At 34.4% G+C, this 22337-nt stretch overlaps 1 protein-coding gene across 4 annotated transcripts in view; it reads left to right on the top strand.

The window, feature by feature from the left end:
* Positions 1-22337, top strand: part of LOC118764648 — a 38279-nt gene that overhangs the window by 9523 nt on the left and 6419 nt on the right. For all 4 annotated transcript variants that reach the window (XM_036505623.1, XM_036505621.1, XM_036505624.1 and 1 more), the window contains exons 2-7: positions 2843-2914; positions 5880-5903; positions 8651-8686; positions 12550-12585; positions 15416-15448; positions 16593-16673. In XM_036505623.1, the coding sequence (XP_036361516.1) occupies positions 2854-2914; positions 5880-5903; positions 8651-8686; positions 12550-12585; positions 15416-15448; positions 16593-16673 (271 nt within the window). In that variant the 5' untranslated portion in view covers positions 2843-2853. The remainder of the gene's footprint in view (positions 1-2842; positions 2915-5879; positions 5904-8650; positions 8687-12549; positions 12586-15415; positions 15449-16592; positions 16674-22337) is intronic.

The following is a 22337-nucleotide window of genomic DNA, read 5'->3' on the forward strand; positions in this document are numbered from 1 at the left end:
ACAGAACTCTGCACCATGCCACATAAGCAAGAGAACCCAGTCATGGCTGTCAGACAATTTCTGCGATCACCTCACCCCTAGCATCTGGCCACCTAACTCCCCAAACTGCAACCCCCTTGATTATTATGTGTGGGGTGCAGTTGAGTTAGTGATAAACAAAACTCCTTGTAACACTAAAGATGAACTTAAGACAAGGATTATGGCAGCATTTACCAACTTAAAGAAGGGGACTGCCAAGAAGTGTTGCAGGAGATTCTGAGATCGACTGGAGGCCGTGGTTGAAGCCAATGGCGATTTTATTGAATACATTTACTCTTTAGTATTTCAAGATAATCTTATGTAATTTTGGTAAATATATTTTTGGTAAATATGGTTCCTGGTTCAGTCCCACGGCGTAGCACCATGGACAAGTGTCTTCTTCTATAGTAGAAGTGTCTTCTATTAAATCCATTCTTGTGAATGGATTTGGTAGACGGAAACTGAAAGAAGCCCGTCGTATATATATATATATAAATATAAATATAAATATATATATATAATATATATATATTATATATATATATATTATATATATGTATGTGTGTGTGTGTGTGTGTGTATGTTTGTGTGTCTGTATCTGTGCTCCCACCATCGCTTGATAACCGATGTTGGTGTGCTTACGTCCCCGTAACCTAGGAGTTCGGCAAAAAAACCCCGATAGAATAAGTACTAGGCTTACAAAGAATAAGTTCTGTGGTCGATTTGTTCGACTAAAGGCGGTGCTCCAGCATGGTCGCAATCAAATGGCTGATCGAAATAAAACAATTAAATAAAAGAATAAAAGAATATCTGTTAAAATGAAATGTCAGTATCATTTTTTCTTTTTTGCGTAACTTAGACGACAATTTATTCACCATACCCAATATATATATATATATATATATATATATATATATATATATATATATATTATATATATAAATAATATATTATATATGTATATATAATATATATATATATATATATATGGATATATATATATATATAATATCTATATATATATATATTATATATATATATATATGTATAATATATATGTATATATATATTATGTATATATGTAATGTATATATATATATGTATGTATATATATATATATATATCGATACATATATATATATATAATCGATACATATATATATCGATATCTATATAATATGTTATATATGTGTACATATATATATATGTAATTATTTTTTGAGGGAATAAAATCCAAACTTACAAGGAAAAAAAATTCAATTTAGAAATACTAAATAAAATTTCCCACAATATATTATATATATAAAAAAATTAGAAAAAAACCCACCTTTTATCAATTCGAAATGAACAATTAAATTACACCATCCAGAAAATTACATATAATAGAAATATTAAAATTAAAATAACAATAAAATGTCAATGATCAGTAATTGCATTTTATTTTTATTTTATTTGTTTTTTTTTTTTATTTATTTAATATTTCTATTATATGTAATTTTCTGGATGGTGTGTAATTTTAATTGTTCATTTTGAATTGATAAAAGGTGGTTTTTTTTCCTAATTTTATATATATATATATATTATATATATATAATATATATATATATATTTCGTTTATGTATTTGGTTAGCAAGATTCTTGATGTGAAAGCGTTCGTTGAAATAGATATTTTTATCTACTTAGGATCATCTTTTGCCAATTAAATACATGCATTATAAGTTTAAATACAAACACTACTTAAAAATTGTTTTAGCATGATCTTATGAATTCTCGTATGTAGAACACAAATTCGCAAAAATATTCTGAAAATTCAAAAAAAAAAAAAACAAACATGTTATGAGAATTTATATGGGGTGCTTAAAGTAGAATTCTTCCCCCCAAAAAGTATACTTTTTGTAGACTTTACTGAGAGCTAACAGTTTAGTCTACGGATACAGTAGGTAGCATGTATTTAACTGTAACATTGCTAGGAGCTTAACTCTGTCGTCCAAAATTAATTTTGCTAATTAAAGGATTAATGAAATATGTTAATACTTTTGTTGAATCTTTTACTTGTTTCCGTCATTGGAGTGTGACTAAGCTGGATTACTGCCCTAACGAGTTCAGTCGAACGAATCGACCCCAAAGCTCAATTTTTAAAGTCTAGTACTTACTCTATCGGTCTCTTTTGCAGCTCAGTTACGGGGATGTAAGCAAACCAACACCAGTTGTCTAGCGGTGGTGGGGGGACAAACACAAACACAAAGACGCGCGCGTGCGAGCACACACACACAAATACGCACAACAGGCTTTTTTCAGTTTCCACCAACCAAATATACTCAAGGTTTTGGTCGGCTCGGGGCTATAGTAGAATACAGTTGCTCAAAACGCCACGCAGTGGGACGGAACCCAGGACCATATGGTCAGGAAGCAAGTTTCTTAACCATACATCCATGTCTGCACCTTAGTTAAAGTTATGAAGCATATAATCAGTCAATCTTTATATATAAAACTGTAGTTGTGTGTGTGTCTGTCTACTTCGCTTTAGATTCCTAACTACTCCCACATTTTGCGGTGCAGTTTAACCAAAAGCGGGTATCTTATAGTCGTGATTCATATAGAGCCCTTCTGGGTATTAGCGCGCGTCTACGATGAGCCTACGATTTAAAAAAAATTACCATAATTTTTCCGCATTTTTAATCTATTTTTGCTCGATTTATATAAGGGAAGTAATTCTCTAAAAATGCTTATATAGTTATTTCCCTTACAACGCCGGGTGATACTGCTAGTACTAAATATTTTAGATGTTTTCTTAACTGACGTTTATTTCACATCCTAATTACAGAGAACTGGGCGATGTCACTTAGATTAATTTTGCTGTTGTTGCTGATTGCATTGATCGGTCTTGCTCTGTCACGTAAGTATTAGCAATCTTTTGTCTAATAACATTCATAGTTTTAACTAAAGTCAGTGTAATATCAGTGACATTAGGCATGTATATATATACTAGCAGTATCGCCCGGCGTTGCTCAGGTTTGTAATGGAAATAACTATAAAGCATTTTAGAGAGTTATAGCCAAAAAATAGCAAAAAATGGAAAAAAATGATGGTAAATCTTTTTTTGAGATTTAAAAAAGTGGGGAGTTGCGTCCCCTAGACAGTTTGTGGTTTGTGTTTCTCATTGTCGACCCCATGTCGAATTTATCGATTTTTTTCAGAACTGGGGGAACTTTTCAAAATTTTCGCTGCGTTAGTTTTGAATTATGACATTGGGCTATGTGTGTGTCAAGTTTCATCAGAATCGGTTGAAAGCCGTGGTCAGGGTGAGGGTACGAGAAAACAGACACACAGAAACACGCACAGACAAACTGCCGTTTATATATAGAGAAAGATGAATTTCAGAGCATTTACTAGGATTAATAACCACACTGTACTGAAACAGCGGTGGAAGTGAAGATGCATATGCTTTTCTTGATCATTTTCAGGTGGGTTGGTGACCAACAAGTCATTAAAAAGCAAGACGCTGGTAATCTTCTATCGATGAAGTGTAAGTCATCGAGATTTGAAAATAAGAGGCAGATCATTAGTTATGATATGATGAATTATGATATGATGATGTCATATCATTAGTTATGATATGACGTTACCAAAGTGTTTCTTGTTAAATACGGAGTAAATGATGCCAGTGTACTTTCGAAGATAGCGACGATTTGTTTGAAGAAGGACTAAAAAAGAAAAAGAAAAGAAAGAAAAAAATGCTAGGCCTGACAGAAGATGCTCAAGCGCTGATGCTGTGCACAAGATTGATTGAAGGTTGAGTCGATGGGTTTGTTGAATGAACGTCCACCAGGAGACCGAAAGGATAAAAAATAACAAAACTCTTAGGATTGAGTTGGTAATTTAACTTCGATAAAAACTCTTACAAAACAGAGAAAATGTAACACAGTTCTCACCGGAAACAGTAACTGTAGGCTGGTTAAGAGCCGACAGAAGAATTGGTGTCAGTTCCTTGTTACCTGGCACCAGGGTAGATGGCAGAATACTGACTCTTTCAGTGTCGATAAGTTAACTGGTCATTTATGAAAAACAGACAACAAATGTTTTGAGTTCCAGGTTTATTTCTTACAGTTAATCTCTGGCCGCCCTGTTTCTAAGATGAGGCGAGAAAACTTAAGAAAAAGAACAGAATGGCCTATAGTGATGTATGGCCCCGTGGGATTTAGTGGTACCAGCGCTGTTAATTTTCCGGACTCGTAGCATGAGGACTGCTAAGGAAAGTGCTGAAACCAACTATTACTGTGATTAGAAGGTCTCTAATTTGAAGCTGTGCAGCTCTGAGTTCAATCTGTGGAAGCTTGTCATTTAAAAAGAAGAAAGAGAAGGTGGAGGTGGAGAAGAATGAAAACAAATAGGAGGAAGCGAAGGAAAAGGAAGAGAAAAAGGAAGACAAGGAGAAGGAGAAGGAGAGGGAAGGAGGAGGAGGGGAAGAGGAGAAGGAGTAAGAAGAAGACTAGGAGGAAGACTAGGAGGAGTAGAAGGAGTAGGAAAACGATGAGTAAGAGGAAGACTAGGAGGAGGAATAGAAGGAGAAAGAAGGTGATGAGTAAGAGGAAGACTAGGAGGAGTAAGAGGAAGACTAGGAGGAGGAGGAGTAGAAGGAGTAGGAAAACGATGAGCAAGCGGAAGACTAGGAGGAGGAATAGAAGGAGAAAGAAGGCGATGAGTAAGAAGAAGAGTAGGAGGAGTAAGAGGAAGAGTAGGAGGATGAAGGCTAGGAGGAGGGACACAAGGAGGAACTCCATTGTAGTCGATCCCCAACCCATGTCAATACACTTATGGGTCTTTAATCGCAATTGTATCGATAGCCAGTGATCTTTTTACTGATTGTCAATTAGTGTTCTATATTTTCAAATCAAATCCAAGAAATCCATTCTGTATACTATTTTGATGGTATTATTTTATTTCCATTATTTGACGTTAGTGTTCTTGGTTTTTGTCTGTTACATAGCACTCGTAAGACAGACTACTCTTCTGTATCTAACACAGCAACATGTTCCACATAGTTTCGTTCTTTGTGGCAACACGTCATTCATCTTTATATATAAGAGTGAAGTTGTGTGTCTGTCTCCTACGATTTAGATTCCTAACTACTCCCACATTTTGCGGTGCAGTTTAACCAAAACCGGGTATCTTATAGTCGTGATTCATATCGAGCCCTTCTGGGTATTAGCGCGCGTCTACGATGAGTCTACGATTTAAAAAAAATTTACCATAATTTTTTTCGCTATTATATAAGGGAAATAACTCTCTAAAAATGTCTACGATGAGTCAACGATTTAAAAAAAAATTTACCATGATTTTTTTTCCATTTTTAATGCATTTTTTTGCTATTTTTTGGCTATAACTCTCTAAAAATGCTTATATAGTTATTTCCTTTACAAACCCGAGCAACGCCGGGCGATGCTGCTAGTTAATTATACAACGATCCTATATTATATATTATATAACAATTCTATATCATTGAACATAATCCAAAATATTGTTTCGTTGCTTTCCTACACCCGCCATCTGGAATTGTCGGTTTGAAATTTCTAATAAAAAAAAAAATGAAACAAAAACAGGAGACTTCTGTAATTCTCAGCGTTAGTGAACATGAAAATGAAACAAATCGATAAACGTTTATAAATATTGTAATTAAAATCTGAGATCGAATCGAACTAAAAAATAATTCATTTAAAAAAAATCGAATTTTTATACGTATTTCAGTTTCGCTTTCATTAACCACAAAATTCTCATTTCAGTTAAGTTCACTTAAAACTAATAGAAATTATCTTGAATCAACATCATTGTTCTAAATAAATTCTTTGTTTTATAATCTATAGAAAAACGGAATAGACAACAGCGATGTAAGTATACAAACCAATAATTTTATTTTTAACCGCGAATAATTATATGTAATAGGTCTGAACCAGCAACAATTTATTCTGTTTTCCGGCACACAAGTCGATGTAAGCGGGCATTTATAAACATTCAAACATCGTCACTATCTTTCCTAAACCTGTTGCTTTTTACGTGGGGTTTTTGGTCCAACAAAGCAATCTTAGTGAATTAGTCGACTTATTTTTGTTGGTTGAAAATTATGGTCTGAAAAATTCGACTTGTATGCCGTAATACATGGTAATTCTTCAATGGAGAATAATCTTTTTAGATAACTTATGGCTGTTGCATTGCTATTGAGTATAGCCACCTTTTGTTCCCCATCTTGCCTTATTCCAAAGGAGTAATGCCTCCTTCCCACGGGTTCTCATGATGGCAAAGTCATACACCTGTATGGCAGGCTAAACTCATTCCTAGGTATCTTCTTTTGAAGATGTAGCCGCACGTGCAACTTGACTATTATGACTGCCCCTGCTTAACCTAGACCTTAGAGTACCCTCAGAAACGAAGAAACTACAGAAGTGGCCATATTTTATTGTATTAGACGTTCATTATACTCTGATTGCTGCAACGAAATAACTGCAGTCTGTTTGTGGCTTTAATAAGTTCGAGTCTTGATTTTATTTTGGAGGAATAAAGAGATGGGGGTGGGGGGAAGTTCCCACGCATAAAATTTGATAGTGACAAAGGCTTGTAAATCATAAATGCCTCTCTTTTACGCTCTTTTACTTGTTTCAGTCATTTGACTGCGGCCATGCTGGAGCACCGCCTTTAGTCGAGCAAATCGACCCCGGGACTTATTCTTTGTAAGCCCAGTACTTATTCTATCGGTCTCTTTTGCCGAACCGCTATGTGACGGGGACGTAAACACACAGCATCGGTTGTCAAGCAATGCTAGGGGGACAAACACAAACACACACACACACATATATATATATACATATATACGACGGGCTTCTTTCAGTTTCCGTCTACCAAATCCACTCACAAGGCTTTGGTCGGCCCGAGGCTATAGTAGAAGACACTTGCCCAAGGTGCCACACAGTGGGACTGAACCCGGAACCATGTGGTTGGTATGCAAGCTACTTATCACACAGCCACACCTGCGCCTATCAACAATATTAAAAAAAATGCAGGATGATCAAAGTCTAAAAACAATATAGATTTCAAGTTGGATTATCTTTCTCTCATGCACGTTTACACACACACACACACACACACGTATATATACATGTATGTATACGATTTTACCTCAACAAAAAGTTTTCAGACTAGTTCTGTAGCGCCAACAGATGGCAGCACACGGTTGCGTTCACAATGAGAGCTTGCAGTGATCTTCATTTTGCCGTAATAATCCAGAGCGAATCGGAGAAAGTCCTCGATTCGCTTACGGAAAATGACTTCCAGTCCGGATTCCAAAAGTGGTAGAAACGCTTGGACTGGTGTATTGTTGCACAAGGTTACTATTTCGAAGTAGATGATGTTAAAACTTAGGTAAATAGGTTCCGTGGCACCTTGGGCAAGTGTCTTCTACTATAGCCTCGGGCCGACCAAAGCCTTGTGAGTGGATTTGGTAGACGGAAACTGAAAGAAGCCCGTCGTATATATATGTATATATATATATATGTGTGTGTGTGATGTGTGTGTGTGTGTGTGGTGAGTGTGTGTGTGTGTATACATTTGTGTGTCTGTGTTTGTCCCCCAAACATCGCTTGACGACCGATGCTGGTGTGTTTATGTCCCCGTAACTTAGCGGTTCGGCAAAAGAAACCGATAGATTAAGTACTAGGCTTCCAAAGAATAAGTCCTGGGTTCGATTTGCTCGACTAAAAGGAGGTGCTCCAGCATGGCCACAATCAAATCACTGAAACAAGTAAAGAGAGTAAAGAGTAGATAAGTTAATTTTTTAAATTTATGCATTACTAGTCCTGCAACTCTTTCAATCCACCTCGTATGTTCACATTCCCTTCATTTTTCTGTCTTCCTTCTTTCCCTCCTCCCTTCCTTCCTTCCTCCCTTCTTTCCTTTCTTCCTTCCTTCCTTCCTTCCTTCTTCCTTCTTTCTTTCTTCCTTTCTTTCCTTTCTTTCTTCCTTCCTTCTTCCTTTCTTCATTTCTTTCTTTCTTCCTTTCTTTCCTTCTTTCTTCCTTTATTTCTTTGTTTTTTCTTCTTTCTTTCCCTTCCTTCCTTCCTTCCTTCTTCCTTCCTTCCTTCCTTCTTTCCTTCCTTCCTTCCTTCCTTCTTCCTTCCTTCCTTTCTTTCTCCTTCCTTTCTTTCTTTCTTTCTTTCTTTCTTTCTTTCTTCCTTCCTTCTTCTTCTTCTTTCGTTTCTTTTTTCTTTCTTTCTTTCTTTCTTCCTTCTATCCTTTCTCTTTCTTTCTTTCTTTCTTTCTTTCTTTCTTTCTTCCTTCCATCCTTTCTCTCTTTCTTTCTTTCTTTCTTTCTTTCTTTCTTTCTTCTTTCTTTCTTTCTTTCTTTCTTTCTTTCTTTCTTTCAAACGAACTCGTTCAACCAGTTTATTCGACTTATGAAAACTCTCATTATCATCAATTTCAAATGTAAATCACTTGGTCCACATTTCAAAAATAAATAAGTAAATAAATAAATAAACAAACAAATAAATAAATAGATAAATAAATAATGTAAAATGTCTTCGTGCGCGCAAAAGTATCAGTAATTGTTTTTCTAAATAAATTTTCATTGTTTTATCATATCCAGACGAAAAACGCGTACGAGAACCCTCGCGGAGAAAATGTAAGTATGCAAATTAAGAATCAATTAACAGATGCGCAGAATTATAGGTGGCAAGTGTGTGTGTGTGTGTGTTTGCGTGTGTGTGTATGTGAATGATTGCGAGCGCATGCGTGTGTGAGTGAGTGCGTGTTGAAGTATGATCGTAAAAGTCGTTCTCTGTGTAATAGCGAATTTATTGCTTCTATCTATGCATAAACTTGGAGATACATACATACATGCACACATACATACATACATACATACATACACACATACATACACACATACATACATACATACATACATACACACATACATACATACATACACACATACATACATACATACATGCATACATACATGCATACATACATACACACATACATACATACATACACACATACATACACACATACATACATACATACATACACACATACATACATACACACATACATACACATACATACATACATACATACATACACACATACATATATACAATACAATACATACATGCATACACGTAAACGCACACACATACATACATATATGCATACATACATACATACACGCATGCATACATACATGCATACATACATGCATACATACATACATACATACATACATGCATGCATACACGTAAACGCACACATATACATACATACATACATGCATACATACATACATACATGCATACATACATGCATACATGCATGCATACATACATACATACATTACATACATACATACATTACATACATACATGCATGCATACATGCATGCATACATACATACATACATACATACATACATACATGCATGCACACATGCATACATACATACATACATGCATACATGCATACATACATACATACATACATACATGCATACATACATGCATACATACATACACACATACATACATACATACATACACACATACATACACACATACATACATACATACACACATACATACATACACACATACATACACATACATACATACATACATACATACATACACACATACATATATACAATACAATACATACATGCATACACGTAAACGCACACACATACATACATACATGCATACATACATACATACATACATGCATGCATACATACATACATACATGCATGCATACATACATGCATACATACATGCATACATACATACACACATACATACATGCATGCATACACGTAAACGCACACATATACATACATACATACATGCATACATACATACATACATACATGCATACATACATGCATACATGCATGCATACATACATACATACATACATTACATACATACATACATTACATACATACATACATGCATGCATACATGCATGCATACATACATACATACATACATACATACATGCACACATGCATACATACATACATACATGCATACATGCATACATGCATACATGCATGCATACATGCATACATACAGACATACATGCATACATGCATACATACATACATACATACATGCATACATACATGCATACATACATACATACACACACACATACACATACATACACACATACATACACACATACATACATGCATACATACATGCATACATACTACATACATACATACATACATACATACATACATACATGCATACATGCATACATACATACATGCATACATGCATACATACATACATGCATACATGATGACTGCAACCCAATTCTGCGGAATACCATCGCTTGATTGCTCTCTTATAGCAGCATCCATGTGACTTTTCAGTCCTGCAAGGGTCAACACTTTTATGCAAAAATGTAGCAATCGATGGGCACCTCTATCAGTAGGTGTTTAGAGCCTTACCATTCGCACTGTTACATACAAATCATTTAGCGCTAGTGTTTAGTATTTAGTTACTTCCCTTCAATTTAAAACTATTTATTGTTTATTATTTTACTTAACAAATCCTATTTTAATAAAATATTTACTGTGGGCCAATGACCGCCTGATTAATAAACTACATGTAATTTCTCTTATTTTTTTCTAGTTCTCTTCAACCAAACAGCTAGGCGGGCAGACTACTATTTATGATAGTAAATTCTTCCCTGCTTGGGAAGAGGAATGTACCTATTTCTTTACTACCCACAAGGGGCTAAACATAGAGGGGACAAACTAGGACAGACATAGGTATGAAGTCGATTACATCGACCCCCAGTGCGTAACTGGTACTTAATTTATCGACTCCGAAAGGATGAAAGGCAAAGTCGACCTCGGCGGAATTTGAACTCACAACGCAGCGGCAGACGAAATACCGTTAAGCATTTCGCCCGGCGTGTTAGCGTTTCTGCCAGCTCGCCGCCCTACGGAATATACCACGTAGCTATTCTTCAGTTATTTCATATAACACTTCACTTCTGCAACTATTATTTGACATAATCCAAAGTATTCTGTGAAGAATATTTTTCGTTCCTTGTTATTATACTCTTTTACTCTTTTACTTGTTTTAGTCATTTGACTGTGGCCATGCTGGAGCACCTCCTTTAGTCGAGCAAATCGACCCCCAGGACTTATTCTATCGGTTTCTTTTGCCGAACCGCTAAGTGACGGGGACGTAAACACACCAGCATCGGTTGTCAAGCAATATTGGGGGGAGAAACACAGACACACAAACACACACACACACACACCACACACAACATACACACACACACACACACCACACTATATATATATATATATATATATATACATATATACGACGGGCTTCTTTCAGTTTCCGTCTACCAAATCCACTCACAAGGCTTTGGTCGACCCGGGGCTATAGCAGAAGATACTTGCCCAAGGTGCCATGCTGTGGAACTGAACCAGGAACCATGTGGTTCGTAAGCAAGCTACTTAACCACACAGCCACTCCTACGCCTATTTTATTATTATTATTATTATTATTATTATTATTATTATTATTATTATTATTATTATTATTATTGTTTTCTATCATTACTTCTCTATTTGTAATTTAAAATGGAGAAATGAGAATTGTTTCTTAAAATTGAAATCGTGAGTGAATGGGAAATCAAAATGAAATCAAACTGAATCGAAAAATATTGTAATTGAAATTCGGTATGGAAGCTAACAAAGAATTATTTTAGATTTTAAATATCATTTTTCGATTTGAATTCGGAGTTTCTTACAAATAGAGGTTTTCCAATCATCAAATATAACTCATATTATAAAAATTATCAATGGCGCAGGAGTGGCTGTGTGGTAAGTAGCTTGCTAACAAACCACATGATTCCGGGTTCAGTCCCACTGCGTGGTATCTTGGCAAGTGTCTTCTGCTATAGCCCCGGCGACCAATACCTTGTGAGTGGATTGGTAGACGGAAACTGAAAGAAGCCTGTTGTATATGTGGTATATATATATATATATTATCTAATTATATATATATATATTATATATATATATATATATATATATATATGTATGTGTGTGTGTGTTGTGTGTGTGTTTGTGTGTCTGTGTTTGTCCCCCTAGCATTGCTTGACAACCGATGCTGGTGTGTGTTTACGTCCCCGTCACTTAGCGGTTCGCAAAAGACACCGATAGAATAAGTACTGGGCTTACAATGAAATGTCCGGGGTCGATTTGCTCGACTAAAGGCGGTGCTCCAGCATGACTGAAACAAGTAAAAGAGTAAAAGAGTAATTGTGTGAAGTTCAGATTTTACTCCTCAACTTTGAAAGAAAGAACAAAACCAAAAAAAAAAACACACACACACACACAAAACAACAGCAAAACGCAACAAAAAAGACAAAAACAAAACAAAAACAAATTCTCACTCGGAGTTACTGTTCTCAATCCATTTCGTCTTGTTTTATAATATACAGCTAGAGATCATCACCCCGGTAGCTGGCGTCGGCGTCGTAAGTATAGAAATTTAAAATAACCTTTTTACCGAAAAATTAATATGCTATAACTCTATATATTGATTTGTAACATTGGTACAGAGCTACATATTATTGACAAGCGGGTATGGTATATTGAATCGATCTCAGCACTTGACTGGTACTTTGTTTTATCCACTCTTAAAGGATGAAAGCTAAATCTGACATCTGCAGGATTTGATCTCAGAAATTATAAGGTTGTAGCTTACTACTGCAACGTATTTTGTCCGACGCTCTAACGATCATTCTAACCTATCATTTGCCATCCTAATACTTCTGTAAACTATAACAAAATCTTTCAATGGATGATAAACTTCATACATACATATATACAGGTATAATTGCATACATAAATACATACATATATACATACATGCAGACTTCAGTTTTTTGTCTGAACGTATATAGTTTTCACAGTCATCTTACCTTCATATGAAATAGCTGAGCTGTAAAAAGTTTTATGTGAATATTTTTCCGTATTTAATGATTAGATATATACTTCAGTATGTATGTGTATACGATCACTTCGGCACTTGACGTGTGGCACACCGCACATCTGTAAAGGCAAAATCAGTTTAATGGAGTAAGTGAACTTATGTGCAGCACAAGCATTTGATCACTATAAGCAAATCCTCTGTATAAAGTATTGAGCAAGAAATTGCAGAACCATTTTCCTTGGATCGAAAGATTATCATTAAATTAAGTATGTGTAAATGAGCCAAATAGCTCTTCTGTAAAGCTTCCTTCATATTGCATGTTTATGAAGTATGTACGATAACATACTCTTAAAAGAAAGGCAAAAATAGAAGAAATCTCAAGCTATGAATAATTATGAAATTTAATTACAGCTAAATCCTGTCGAAACTTTCCAAATCTATCAACATATCTTAAATTTGCGTCAATAGTAAATATACAAATCCTCATGCTTAATGCTAAATAAAGAACAAGATCAGAGACAGGAATTTACAACCTTTGGTGAAAGAGTAAAGTATAACTCGGCGTACTGAAAATATATAATGCTGAAGAGGCTGTCCTTCAAATATAATAAATAAATCAGACTAATATATGGCTTCAACGAAACAGAATATTAGTTCAAGAAGTTCAGAATTTATCGTTGGTATTTCATAACATTCAATGGAAAGTGTAAGGATTTCTGAAGATGTATCAACTACTTTCAATCTTATCAATAAATAAATAAAGCTAAAATTGTTCACTTGACTGTCTTCCAGTACATTTTCTTTATGATTTTGATTAGCTGTCCCGAAGTGTTTTCTCTATATAATTGTACCTACTCTTTTACTTGTTTCAGTCATTTGACTGCGGCCATGCTGGAGCACCGCCTTTAGTTGAACAAATCGACCCCGGGACTTATTCTTTGTAAGCCCAGTACTTATTCTATCGGTCTCTTTTGCCGAACAGCATCGGTTGTCAAGCAATGCTAGGGGGACAAACACAGACACACAAACACACACACACACACACACACACCACACACATATATATATATATGCATATATACGACAGGCTTCTTTCAGTTTCCGTTTACCAAATCCACTCACAAGGTATTGGTCGGCCCGGGGCTATAGCAGAAGACACTTGCCCAAGATGCCACGCAGTTGGACTGAACCCGGAACCATGTGGTTGGTTAGCAAGCTACTTACCACACAGCCACTCCTGCGCCTATGAGTATATATATTTCGTAGATATATTAACAAAATAATACAAGATAAAAGACAGGAAATAAACTCAAGAAAATAGTGTCCGGTCTCAAAATACCATTAATTATCTCGTTTACTATCCTGTGATTCTGCTTATTCAAAGCAACCGACAACCCACAAGCTGACCTTTGCACATATATGATTTAACGTATTACTGAATGCACTATGGAGCTCCTGCAAGCCCGTATAATCAAATTAAATCTGTCTTTTCTGCAATTCTAAATGTATTATTTTACATCTACAAGATAATTTAACATTATGAGCAAGTTGAGAATAATTATAAAATTAAACTCGATTAAAATTTGTCGATATTTCTAAAGCCATCATCTTACATCTTCAATTTATATATACGTTAATTATTAATATTTAAATTCATTATAACCAACCACTGATATAATTAAAGTACCTCTTATGGTTGAACTGTTAATTTTTTTCTGGTTATTTATTTTGAGTAAACTTTTTTTATAATTTTTTTCGTCCGTTTGAAATTCGAAACTCAGAATATGAATGTATCGTTTTAAAAGGAAGTCACTAGAGAATATAAAATCGAATTCAGTCAAAAATAAAAAAAAATAAAATTGAAATTAATAATCTTGATAGCACGCCGCCACATCTACATTATTTCGTTGGTTGTGATAAAAACTAGTTCTGTATTGATTATTTGACATCATCCAAAATATTCTAAAAGGAATATTTTCTGGTTATTTATTTATTTTAAATATTTAAAAAATTCTTATTTATTTTTCTCCATTTATGTCCGCTTGAATATTTAAATTTTGAATATGTGTTTTGACTTAAATCAAATTCACAAGAGAATGTGAAATCGAATTCCGTCGAAAAAGTTTTAAAGATTGTTGCTGAAATTCGGAATGGAACGGAAAAATCAATAACTTCAGTTGTTTAAATATGTTCTCGATTAATGTTTGTATTTTAAATTTTATATATTCATGTCTTCAATTAACTCTTACCAGATAAAATTTGTTTTATGAAAATATTAGCTAAATGAAACTAGTATTTTAAACTGAAAATAATATCTTGATAGTTAATATTGTTTTTCTAAAGATATTTCCGCTTTGTTTTCTAATATATAGGTGAAGATCATGACGTTGACTGGCATGGAGATCGTAAGTAAAACAAACCTAGAATCATATTTTAATCGTGAAAAGTTAATATGTAACTTTCTATGTTAACTTCTGACATTTGTACAAGACTAGATATTTTCGATGAGAGAATAAAGTATATTGAATCGAAATCAATACTCGGCTAGCATTTTAACTTATTCCCTCCGGAAGAAAGAAAGAAAGCTAACATTGACATAGAAGAATTTCAACTTAGGACAAAGTAGGTATAGCTACTTATATTCTGTAAAGGATTTTATATGACGTTCCAACGATTCAGCAATAACGCTGTCTTAATAGCTATTTGTATTAAGGTACAATAAAACCCCTCAATGGGTGATAAACCTAATATATACAGATATTGGTAAGTGTAAATGTTAGTTTCAAGTTTGAACGCATATAATTGCTTTCATACCATAACATGAAATAGCTGCGCTGAAAAAAAGAAACGGTTACGATTCTATAGAAATATTGTTACGTAAGTATCTTAATATTACATACCCTTTAACATAAATCTATGAATAAGTTCATTAATCCTTTAGCAATAAATATTTTACGTATTTCATGTTATTTAAGTATGTTCGGTACATTTAATAACTCGAAACACAAAAAACAAGTTGAGAATAATTATAAAATTAAACTCGATTAAAATTTGTCGATATTTCTAAAGCCATCATCTTACATCTTCAATTTATATATACGTTAAATATTAATATTTAAATTCATTATAACCAACCACTGATATAATTAAAGTACCTCTTATATTTGAACTGTTAAGTTTTTTCTGGTTATTTATTTTGAGTAATCTTTTTTTTATAATTTTTTTTTCGTCCGTTTGAAATTCGAAACTCAGAATATGAATGTATCGTTTTAAAAGGAAGTCACTAGAGAATATAAAATAAAATTGAAATTCAAAATGAAATTAATAAAATAAATAATTTCAGTTGATTAAATATTCACTTTTGCTTTCTTTTCGCATTTTAAGTTCTGTATATTCATTTCTTACAATTGAACTAAAAAAAATCGGCATGTGACAATTGCTAAATGTATCTCATACTTTAGTCTTCTAATCCAGAATAAACTAAAAATAATGTCCTGACAGGGAATTATTCTCTTCTAAATATATTTTGCTTTGTTTTATAATATACAGATGGACATCATGGCAAACACTGGCCTGGATATCCCGACAAACACTGGCCTGGATATCCTGACAAACACTGGCCTGGACATCGTAAGTGCATCTAAAATAACATTTTTACTACAGGATCCAATATGTGATATTTCTATGTATTGATATCTAATACTATTAAAAGGCTAATTTTTGTATACGGAAGGGTATAGCATATACTTGGCTGGAACTATATTTTATCCATTCGGGAAAGTTGAGAACCAAAATTGACGTCAGCGGAATTTGATCGGAAAGCAGAAAAGTTGATATATAATTAATTACTGGACGATATTTTGTCCAATTCTTCGCCTCTATAGAACTATCTATTAAACTGCAACAAAATATTTCAGTAGGTAATAAATTTTACACACACACGCGCACACACACATACACACAAACACACATACATACATACATGCACATACACACACACACAGTGAATGCAGACTTCAGCTCAATTGAACGCATATAATTATTGCTTTCATAAAGGCAGCATAAGAAACTTTTGAGCGACAAAATACTGTTATGATTATAGTTTTGCGTATATAAATATTATATATTACTTTAGCATAGATGTATAAATAAGCCAAATTAATTTCGATAAGGAACTACTCGCACTGCATGCTTATGCAGTATGTCAATACAATACAATAAAACATAAAAGGAAAGGAAACTCAAGCTATGAATTACTATAATTTAGACTTCGTTGAACTATCGAACACTGCCAACATATATATTAAATTAAATACACGTCAATAGTAAAGAGATAATATCGCCACGGTTGGTTGAGATATGATCGAAATCTGAGCATAAACGTCAAAGTTTTGTGCAGAAACCAAAATACCTCTAGAATATCAAAATGGAAAAGTTAAATCCTAATTACCGTTAGTCAAGTTTAAGCTATAAATTGAACGATGAAATATTATTTATAAGAAAAAAAGTTACAAATTCCTGTAATTTTGATGTGTAACGATGATATCATGTCCAGAAAACAAAGGGAATTAAAAATTAGTGATAAAATTTGAAACACTAAATTATAAACTACATAAAAAACAAGAACTTACAAGACGCAGGAGTGGCTGTGTGGTAAGTAGCTTGCTAACCAACCACATGGTTCTGGGTTCAGTCCCACTGCGTGGCATCTTGGGCAAGTGTCTTCTGCTATATGCCTTGTGAGTGGATTTGGTTGACGGAAACTGAAAGAAGCCTGTTGTATATATGTATATATATATATGTGTGTGCATTTGTGTACCCCTAGCATTGCTTGACAACTGATGCTGGTGTGTTTACGTCTCCGTCACTTAGCGGTTCGGCAAAAGAGACCGATAGAATAAGTACTGGGCTTACAAAGAATAAGTCCCGGGGTCGAGTTGCTCGATTAAAGGCGGTGCTCCAGCATGGCCGCAGTCAAATGACTGAAACAAGTAAAAGAGTAAAGAGTATAGTCGAAAAGGTAGAATACAAATCAATGTATTACGAAAGCAAAACGCTAAAGAAACTATCTCCATTGTTAAAAATTAGTCAGACGTATTGTTCCAACGTAAACCGGATTCAAGAAGCTAAGGATTTATCACCTTGGAATGAAAGAAGATTTCTTGAAATATTTTCAAACAGTTGTCTAATTCCTGTACTTTTATTAAAATTAACCAAACCGATGAAACTAAATAACATGATCGAACACTATTTATGTATTATAAACTGATTATCTCAAAATCTCATGAAATCATTGTTTCCTGTTATATCATGGCATCTCAGTAAACCGAAAGGGAAAAAGTACGGGGATGTACATCGCAGCTACATATTAACAAAATGTCGCATGATAAAAGCCTTGTACACAAACACAATAACTCGTTTGTAAAATGATTGGGCAACCAGAAAGCTGGGGTTGATTGTCAAAGCTTTACGACTAGCCAAAGTCTACATAATACTTTTTTTTTTATCAAACTTGATGCGGAGTACATCAGATGTGCAGTGTCATTTCTCTATATATTCTATGATATGATGACGACCTTTTTTGCTCTGAATTAGCTTGTTACATGCTACCAACTCCCAGACAAACCAGTCTCAGCGTCTAGCTTTCAGCTCTTAAGATTTTGTAATTCTCTTTCCGTAGTTGATCTGTGGAAGCACTCCGTCGGTTACGACGACGAGGGTTCCGGTTGATCCGAATCAACGGAACAGCCTGCTCGTGAAATTAACGTGGAAGTGGCTGAGCACTCCACAGACACGTGCACCCTTAACGTAGTTCTCGGGGATATTCAGTGTGACACAGAGAGTGACAAGGCCGGCCCTTTGAAATACAGGTACAACAGAAACAGGAAGTAAGAGTGAGAGAAAGTTGTGGTGAAAGAGTACAGCAGGGATGACCACCATCCCCTGCCGGAGCCTCGTGGAGCTTTTAGGTGTTTTCGCTCAATAAACACTCACAACACCCGGTCTGGGAATCGAAACCGCGATCCTATGACCGTGAGTCCACTGTCCTAACCACTGGGCCACTGCACCTCCACAGTTGATCTACAGATGTTCAAACTGAACATCATCAACACTGATCTCACTTGGCTCACAAATAAAATATCTTAACCTAAGACATCTATTATGTGCTGCGGAATATGAGATAATTTCACTTATGTCTCGATACCCTCGGTATAGAATATTGACATCGCAACAAATTACATTCTCTGCAATATTTCCTTACGTTTTTGAACTTGCTGGACTTCAAATCCCGAGGGGCTCAGGTTTGTGGTTCACCTTCGGGATTCGATAATATTAATTTCAAATTTTAACACAAGGTCAGCAATTTTGGGAGAGGGGTAAGTTGATTACATCAACCCCAGTATCCAACTGGTACTTTTTTTTATCTGGTACTATTTTCATCGTCCTCGAAAGGATGAAAAGTAAAGTCGACCTCGACGGAATTTGAACTCAGAATGTAAAGACGGACGAAATGCCGCTAATCATTTTGTTCGGCGTGCTAACGATTCTGCCATCTCGCCCCTTTAGGGTTCGATAATATTAGAATCAATCTAGTTCTAAGTTGATTCGATTATAATCTCGCCTTCCACCTCACCTCAACCAAATCGACCATTATTTCCCCAAATTATTTCTGATGTAGGCAGAAGGCCTCACATTTTTGAGGAAAGGTATTGTCTATCGTGTCGACTTTAATTCTCGGTTGGTACTTATTTTATTAATTTCTTGAGAATGAAAGGCTAAATCAGCCTTTTTAGGGTTTCGAAGAACTGTAAATTATTTTGTCCCCCAATATCTGATTTTAATAATTCAGAACCATTTTTAAGGCAATAGCTCGTTTTTAAGCATTTATATATCACTTAATCAGAAGACAGGCTTCTAATTACGCTATAGAGCGTCTATAAATCTATACATTTAAGTTTGATCTATTTCTATGTATTTTATACAACTATTACTTGTGCCATTTTACTTCTACAAGATAATATCTGTCTCTAGCGCTATGAGAATAAACTATCCAATTAATAGTCGCGATAGTAAGGACATCGATTCTTAGGTTGTGATGTAAAATATGTCATGATATCAATTTTCTTTGTGCTTATTTTACATATTTCAAGATATTCTAAACAGAATAATTTCTGTTTATTTATGCCTTTTTGGGGTGAGCAAATCACAGATTTTTTTTAATTTCTTTCTCGTTTGAAACTTGAAATTTAGAAAAAGAAGCTTTGTCTTAAAACCGAAATCGTGAATGCATGTGAAATAAATTTGAAAATTTTAAAGATCTCACAACTGAATTTCGGAATGAAATCGAAGAAAACAAAATTTTATTTGTTTCAATATTAAGTGTCCATGAGTGTTCGTATTTTAAATTCAGCTATCAAATTTCTTTCCAACTGACTCTCCCTATACAAAATTGTTATATGAAAAGATGGGTTTTTTTTGAATGTCAAACTTTAGACAGATTCTTGAGAATAATGTCCTGATTGGTAACTCTTTTCTCTTAATAAAATTTTGTTTTATGCAGATGGACACCATGGCCAACACTTACATGGACATCGTAATTATACACATATAAAATAGCATTTTAACCACGATGATATTATCTATGAGTTGTAGACCGAATGCTTCAATATCTTTATATATAAAAGTGAAGTTGTGTGAGTGTCTGTCTCCTACGATTTAGATTCCTAACTACTCCCACATTTTGCGGTGCAGTTTAACCAAAAGCGGGTATCTTATAGTCGTGATTTATATCGAGCCCTTCTGGGTATTAGCGCGCGTCTACGATGAGTCTACGATTTAAAAAAAAGTTTACCATCATTTTTGCCCATTTTTAATGCATTTTTTTGCTATTATATAAGAGAAGTAACTCTCTAAAAATGCTTATATAGTTATTTCCCTTACAAACCCGAGCAACGCCGGGCGATACTGCTAGTATTTTATAAAATAATTATGATTTCTGTCGTATAAAAATAACACCTCAATGTAAATTGAAGGCAATTAAGAAGTATGAGACGGTATATCGCAGCAGCTATTTTGTAGCAAAATGATAAAAAGGCTGTAACTTAATGAAGAAATCTATCTATAGTGGACCACCAGAAAGCTGAAGTTGATTAACGAAGCTTTACTACTTGCCAAATTTCTAAAGCTATTTCTTAAGAAGGAAAAAGCAGCCTAGAAATATCCACTGTAAAGCAGTGTCAACAATATTCCTTTACAACAGCCAATAAGCTACAAATATGCAGTGCCCCTTTCTCTGCAGTTTCTATTAATGCGATAACTGCCTTCATTGCTATAAATTACTTAGTTGCGTACCACATTCCACTAGATGAACTTCTCTCAATCATTTCTTCTGCTGGCAACCTTCTGCAGTTCTCTTCCTAAGCATATTTTCCGGCACTTATAGATACACACATGTTAAAGCTGATCATCACCTGCATTGATCTCACCATACTTGTAAAGTCCCACCTCCAGACTTAGAGATAAAATATCATAAACCCAAACACAGCGGGATGATTGAAGTCATTTCACATGCGTTTTTGACGGTTTTGGGGGATAGGTTAAGCACACTATGCTACTTTTTCCCCCCATTTAATACAGCACTTTTGTGCTCATATAAGAAGAAATTAATTCTATTACTAACATTTGCACGGCAGAGTGGCATAGCAACAGAAAACTGGTTACATATTCAACATTGCTTCCTTATGCCATTAACTTTGTCTTCAAATTTCACTGGTTTCTTGTATGCCTTTCATCTTCTGGGTTTGATAACATTAGAACCGATCTAGCACTAGATCAATTAAATCAAACGTAAAATTGCCCCTAAATCTCTCACCCTTTTTCAAAATTTATTTCTAACATAATCACAAAGCCACACATTTATTTCCATCTCCCAGAATCAAATGAAAATAATATACCACAAGTAATTATTTTCTTCTAAATATATTTCACTTTGTTTTATAATATAGGAACCCTGGCATAAATCTCATAAGTATACCAAACTAGAATTATAATTTATCTGCGAAGACTTAATGTGCGGTTCCATTAAATTAATCTGTGGCGTCAAATGTCATGCACTATTTCGTAATCATAGTTTTTCTATGTCGATTACTTGATAAAATCCAAATGATCCCAAACAAAGTAATGTATTTCCAACTGTTTTAAAAGTAATTTTTATATTTTAGTTTCACCTGTTTGAAATTTGTTTCAAAATGATGAACGGATACCAAATAGGATACATTTGAATAATTAAAAGAT

This window comes from Octopus sinensis, linkage group LG8 (genome assembly GCF_006345805.1).
Source record: "Octopus sinensis linkage group LG8, ASM634580v1, whole genome shotgun sequence".
Lineage (NCBI taxonomy): Eukaryota > Metazoa > Mollusca > Cephalopoda > Octopoda > Octopodidae > Octopus > Octopus sinensis.